The sequence below is a fragment of the Lolium rigidum genome, chromosome 5 (genome assembly GCF_022539505.1).
Source record: "Lolium rigidum isolate FL_2022 chromosome 5, APGP_CSIRO_Lrig_0.1, whole genome shotgun sequence".
Taxonomy (NCBI): Eukaryota; Viridiplantae; Streptophyta; class Magnoliopsida; order Poales; family Poaceae; genus Lolium; species Lolium rigidum.
This window is the reverse complement of record NC_061512.1, coordinates 223,218,330-223,225,421: the sequence shown is the minus strand read 5'-3', so window position 1 is coordinate 223,225,421 and position 7,092 is coordinate 223,218,330. Positions and strand designations below refer to the sequence as shown.

At 44.3% G+C, this 7,092-nt stretch overlaps 1 protein-coding gene across 1 annotated transcript; it reads left to right on the top strand.

Annotated features, from left to right (window-relative positions):
* Positions 1-1,619: 1,619 nt before the first annotated feature.
* On the top strand, positions 1,620-2,318 carry LOC124657143. The gene has a single exon (XM_047195744.1). The coding sequence runs from the start codon at positions 1,620-1,622 to the stop codon at positions 2,316-2,318; it is 699 nt and encodes a 232-aa protein (XP_047051700.1).
* The last annotated feature ends 4,774 nt before the right edge of the window (positions 2,319-7,092 follow it).

Genomic DNA, 7,092 nt, shown 5'->3' with positions numbered 1-7,092 from the left:
TTCTAGCTCTGTTTCGGTGTTTCTGTGGCGCTCTCCTCAAGGAAGTCTTCGGAAGTCCTTAATATAAAGGTTTTTAGGTCAGACGAAATCCGTGGGCGAAAAAATCGATCGAATCGGATGGTCGAGGGGGAGCATGGGTGAAAAATATTGGTGAGTTCCTTGATTGAGGTATGAAAATGAAAAAATTCTATAATACAATGACTGACTAAGGTATTTCTTTTTTATCGAACTATATTCTAACCGGTACAACCATTCTACATGATACAAGATTTACACCAGACCAAGGGTGTAGCTTAGGAGTGAAGGCGTGGTAGAGGCCGAGTACAATAGAATAATAGACAAAGTTATTAGTGCATGGAAAATTATCTTTGGCTCATATGTGTGGACGCACCTATTATCTAAAAGTGTGTTTCAAAATTTATCTAAAATAAAAGGCATGCTGTCAGTGCTAAAAGACGGAAAGTAGTAAATTATTGTTTTCAGTTCCATGAGTTTTAGTTTTAAGCAACATATTCTATAGATTTTTTGTGAAATCTATACGTTCTGGATTAGAAACATGTCTTAACCATCATGTATTTTCGAACAAACTGGAAAAGAGGAGAAGGAAAAAAGGTTTGTATAAGATTAACAAATAATTGTTAAATGGGTCCACCTATCCAAGTAGATAACTTATATTGTAGTATTCATCCCTGCCAAGAATTTTATATTAGAATGCAAAAATTCTCATAGATGTACATATTGTTTTGGTCGTCAAATAGTAATTAAATAAAATATTAGTTATTCTTTGAAGTTACATATCTGATATTAACATCTGATATTTTAAACATAAAAAATATCAACATCTGAAGATTTGTATATATATACAATTATATACAGCCACATATACAATTACTTATATAATGTCTTGCAAATAGCATTATGCATGTTTAGTCTACAGGTTGAAGATGGATACATGTATTTCATGTCCAAATGATGTTTTACTTAGTATATTTGGGGTGGAGCCCGTTCACTAAATAAAATGACGCCCTCGCATTACTCTACTAGTTTGCCATAACAATTTGTGCACTTCTTATTTAGCATATAAGTTGGGAATATTATAGTACTCTAGACTACTGGTTCTATGAAATAAACGTACTTCCTCCGTTTCATAAAACTTGTTTAAGATTTATCAAAATTTAGATGTATATGATGTTATTTACTGTTTAGATGCATCTGAATTTAGATAAATCTAAAACAACCATCATGGGACGGAGGAAGTATTATTTTGCATGAGTAAATTCATCTCTATTGCAAGGTGGAGTTTTTGAAATAAAGAGAGGGAAACCACTAAACCAGTCAACATGATCACTTCTGTACGAGTACTACTGAATCGCACACACACTGGACTGGGGGTTGGGACCGAAACCATCATTTCACTTCCCACGCGACTGATGCCGGTCAAAAAGTTACCCCAACAGATTACTAGTCACGCCCTTTTTGCTGATTTCATTGCAGTACTAAAAGCTAGCAACCGCCGTTGTGCAATGCGAACTGCGTGCTTCTCCTCTGCGACTCTGCCACCCCCCATATATGCTCCCGGGAGAAGAGAGGGACGCAGAAACACATCTCGATCGATCGCCATGGCTGCAGCCGCATTCCTCCTGTTCCTCATGCTCGCTCTCGCCGGAGCAGTTGCTGATGCCAAAGACGACGGACCTGCACTCATCGTCGTCAATCTTCATGGCCACGCCCCTGTTGACGGCAAGACCTCCGTGGGCATGCAGACCCACGACCTCTCGCTGCCCGGCTTCACCAACGGCAGGGGCGACTGGCAAGCCTTCCCTGGCCACGAGCACCTGTTCGCCACGTCCACGCCCCTCCCGTTCGGCGACAGCTACGAGGAGCTCATCGGCGGCCTCGCGAACCTGCCGGACGTGCCGCTGGGGCGGGATGCCATGCAGCACGCGGCCCAGGTGATGTTCGCCTACGACCCGGCCACCACCGCCGACCACCAGCCGCTCAAGCGGGCGCTGGCGTCGCTCAAGGTGATGTTATCCGAGGCCCAGCGGCTGCAGCCCATCCACGAGACCGTCAGCAACGGATGGGAGAGCGGAGCCCGCGTGAAGGCCGAGCACCTGCCCTACATCGAGCACTGGGACACCATGTCCTACGAGATCCTCCGCGCCAACAGGACCGGCAAGTGGGACGGGCCCTTCACCAAGATGCTGGAGACTCGCGCCAACATCCGCAGCGAGGAGGAGGCGCTCGCCGTGGTCAAGGTGCTGCTGAATCCCAGTTTCGAGCGAGTGCTCATGGCTCACGCCACCAGGATCAACTAGCCTTGACCTTGGAGTACTGAACATGCACGCATGCATCTGCTTTAGATTTTAGATAGATTCTGCTCCTGCCATATTGATCTCGAGTCCATGTGTCTTTTCCTTCATGTTGTCAGTTAATTAGCTAATCATCCTGTTGGATTCTGTATGCGCTTTCAGCTTACTTGCATCAATATGTCTCAGCCCCGAATTAATCTCTAGTTCAGTCAATTGTATCTACGCAATGAACACTACTTTGACATGGATAATCTGCAGTGCGGTTACTTCAACAGCCTCACCTACTAATCATACTCAAACCAATGCTATTTGTGGAATGCTGAAACTCTGAAAGAGATACATGTAGGATCACATGATCTAAGCCGGGATCTCAATATTAAAAAAAGAGTGAATTCCATTTTTTACCCCATAGTATGACGTTTGTGACACTAATTACCCCATTTATAAGAAATTCTTCTTGCTTACCCCATTTAGTGAAGTTTGTGCCAATTTTTACCCCCTTTAATTGTCTATTACATCGCATTCGCTCTCTCTCGTCCGTGCTCGCCTTGACGTCAGAATCTCCCTATTAATACCACGCTACTCTAGCATGATAGTCCCGTCTACTAGAGAAATAACAAACTCGTCGTCCAATTATGCAACCAAATTATTGCCGCCAAAGTGTTGACAGCTACGGCGACGCTTTCTTATTCCGCTGGCTAGAGACAACTAAACGAGAGCAATAGCTAGCTTCATCATTCTAGAATACTTGTTGTTGTCCACCAATTGATGTATGTATACCTCAGTTGTACCCTTAATACAAGCAATTTCTTCTTGTTCTGCTACTACTACTACAGAGCAGCACACCAACGCCTGTGCGGCTTGCTTGTCCGTAGGTTTCAGCTAATAAATTGATACTAATGGTGAGAGCAGCTTGGTGATGAGCTCAAAGAACTGGTACACGGGCTGCACTAGCGACCGGCGGGAGAAGAAATGATGTGAGCTGCGGGCCTGCGGTGGCTTAACATAGGACGGAGAGGACTAGGAGGAAAATATTGTCAAGGATAAAATGTGCTAGGTTCAAAATTCACCTCCAATGTTAAAAGAGTCGCACAGGATAACCTGGTCAAGCTAAGAAGTATGATAATTTTTTAAATGGGGTAGAAATTGGCACACGTTCTGCTAAATGGGGTAAGTTGGATGACTTTTTGTTAAATGGGGTAATTGTTGTCGCAAATGTGAAACTAGAGGGTAAAAGGTGGAATTCACTCTTAAAAAAATCGGGGGTGCTCTCAATAACTGTTAGTGAGATACATGCTAAAACTCTGAAACCAACTAACAACAAAAGCATCTTATGTTTGAGTCCCTAGCACACGGCATGCTTGATGTCATCGTTTATTTCATTGTCTTTTACCAATAAACACAATGATCAACTCGTGTATGAAATTCATGACAAAAATATGTTAACAAATCAGCACCCGATGAAGGATCACTCCTTGTTACCTGGTTTAAGCCAAGGCCTTGCCGCCGGGGCGATGGAGCAATACCCCCAGTGCCCCCCGTAGCTGCTGACGCGAATGCCGCACGTTACATAGTGGCATTAACATATATTGATATTGTTTCGATTTGCGCTTTGTGCTGGTGGGCGTCTCTGAATTGATAATGCGCGGATTTTTGGCAAAAACGGTAGAATCCTCATAGTACCAGTTTTGGAGCATCACATTATATATGTTGTCATATTTAGCAAAGTTATGAGCTACCGAACAAATAATAAGGGGAAGAGTAAATATTCACCTTTTTTACGAAGTCCATACTGAAATTAAATAAGTGCAACGTCGTTATAGGTTATGATGAGCAAAAGGATTACATCATCTAAAATAAAATAAAATAAAATAAAATAAAATAGGAGTAGAATAATGAGGCAACACTTAGGTCCTTTTGCTACCGTTACAATGTCCGGACCTCCTCCGCGTTTGGCCACTCGCTCTGCGAGACGATGGGGTCGGGGCGATGAAGCATCACTCCCAGGTCTAGCGCCCTCCGTAGTTGCTCAGCACAAAGTTGTCACGCGCGCGAGCAATGGAGCGATACACCCAGTGGCCATCGACGTTGCTGAAGCCGCTGGGAAGGAGGTAGTTGTTGTTGTTGTCATCAGTAGGGGCGCCATGATGGCGCCTTTCCTTGTTACCTGGTTTAAGCCAAGGCCTCGCCGCCGGGGCGATGGAGCAATACCCCCAATGCCCCCCGTGGTTGCTGACGCGAATGCCGCACGTCACATAGTGGCAGTCGGCCGGGAGGAGGTTGTTGTCGTCGACGGCGGCGTGCCACTCGTGGCAGACGAGCCGGGCGACGGCGAGCGTCCAGGGCGGGAGGCGGCAGAGGATGTTGACGAAGAGCTGTTTGTGGGACGCGCAGCTGCCAACCCAGTGGGCGTTGTAGATCGCGTCCATGGGCGATCAGATTCAGGGCGTACGTACGTGGTGGCGGCTGGAATTTTGGTGTAGATTTGGTTTTCGTGGTGCCTAGATCAGGGCGGAGGCGACAAACAGAGGCAACGACCGATGCCTATTTTATGTAGTCGATCCAGTTCGTGATCGAGTCCAACTACGTGTAGTGGATCTTTAATTTGGAAACAAAATACGTGTGGATCTGTTCCAGGTTGACTTGTAGGAGCCGGTTCGGATCGACATATATGCACGTGTACGTACGTATTCCTAGTTGAATCCGACACCTTAGAGCATCTCCGTTGTATACTGTGCGGTTCAGTTTAGAGCACGTACGCAACGAAGACGGACGCTTCAGCAGACACGGGTAAAAAACGCGCACGCTAAAAACTTTGCCGCACGCTGAATATTTGGCGCGCGCTACAAAACGAGACGCGACGTGTCCCCAACCGCTAAACTCCCCCCTCCCGCCGCCGCCAACACGCCCTCTACTGTAGCACGCGTCGTTGCCATGGCGCGCCGCCACTGAGACCGTGCCCTTTTCTCCACCGCAGTACAAGATGTAATTGTAAGTAAGCTTTTAAAGAATCTGCAGTAAGTTGAATGCTATCATGTTGCTTTTCATGACATTAATTTTTTTATTTGCAAACCAAAACTGAGATGGAAAAGCAGCTCTCTGAACCTATAGCATATGGAGGATAAAAGAGTGAGGCCCAGGTTCTATCCGAGGTCCTCTAAAAAATACAGCCAAACATAATTTTTCTTTGGAATGTGGGGCTCGTGCGTTCTTTTGGATCAAAGATTAGCAACCTTGTTGTAGATTTGGAGATAGAGAAGAGAGGAAGCGTAGAGCTGCTGGATGTTGTGAGTAGTCAGCGTGATCAAATGGATGTGCTCTGTAGCAAGGTAGAAGAAGAATAAAAGAATCGCATCATGGAGGCAAGGATTGAGGAGTTACGTAAGATAATGCTCAAACAAAGTTAGAAATTCTAACCCAGGTAACGTAGTGACCTGGTGTGCAGTGTTCAATGGTGAAAGTGTCATCTTTTCTCTCCTGGGTGATGCGGTGGTGCTAACTGAATTGTCGTTCCTAGCACCGGTAGAAAAAGGGGCTTTAGTCCCGGTTGGTAACGGGCTTTAGTCTCGGTTTCGCAACCGGGACTAATTATGTGAGACTAAAGACCCCCTCAATTAGTCGCGGTTGCTTACGAACCGCGACTAGAAGCCCATCCACGTGGGGTGCAGGCGCTTGTCAGGGCGGAAGACCTTTAGTCACGGTTGGCTCCCTAAATATGGTTTTATTTAGTTGTGTTTTCATTTCATTTATTTTTTATTTTGTGTTTTATTTTAATTTGAAAGAAGTTTCAGTACACATATTCTACGTACTATATACACGTTACATGTTGATGCATATGAATATACAATTTCAAACAAGTTTGAAATTTCAAACAAGAACAATTCAAGATGAATATATAATATTCAATTTCGGGTGACCATATACAACTTCAAACAAGTTTTCATATACAATTTATCGCAGTAGAAGTTCTTCGTCCTCGTAATAGTGTTCTCCATTAGGATGGAGGACTTTCCCTCATCAAAAATCCTGCCAATTTCTCTTGAATTGGTCGGAAGCGAGCTTCTGCCTTCTGGATTAAGCTTCTTCCGCAAGTCATTCCTCCGCAAGTTGATATCCTGAACCCTCCGCTCAGAGGTGTGTCCCCGGATGAACTCACAAACATAGTATCCACATAGATTGGTCCCCGGTGGTTAAGTATCCACATTAGCTAACCTTCTAAATGTTAGCTCATCTTTGAATTCACCGGTTATGTCTTCTTTGAACCGTTTCCAAACCCTACAAGGCAAAGAAATTAAATGAACAAGGGAGTCATTAGTTACTTGATATCAGGAAATGAACGAAAGAGGCCGATATAGTGCGCAAATGATTGAAAATAATTACTTTTGCAGCATTAATCTTATGCCGATCCAATGCTTTGGTTCCATATTCAGAGAGTCCATGACGAGAACTCTGGAGTTGTCAAATTCAATTATTAGCAGAATCCAGTGGAACCTGCGGACACGTTACATGCACAGTCATGCATAACTCATCGATAAGACATAACATGCATGGAGTAAACAAAAGAGAATGTGCACAAGACAGAAACACTCACGCAAAATGGTAAGGAAATAGAATTTGACTTTTGAGTTCCTGCTTTGTAAGAAACTGATATAAGTCTTTCTCCACGTCTTGGGGGTATTTTTCTAACACATATTCATTAGTGATATGTGGGTCAATGAATCCAACATCATGGATGTTCTTTCTTTTGCATTCCCCAAGCTTCATTCTGCATAATGGCGTA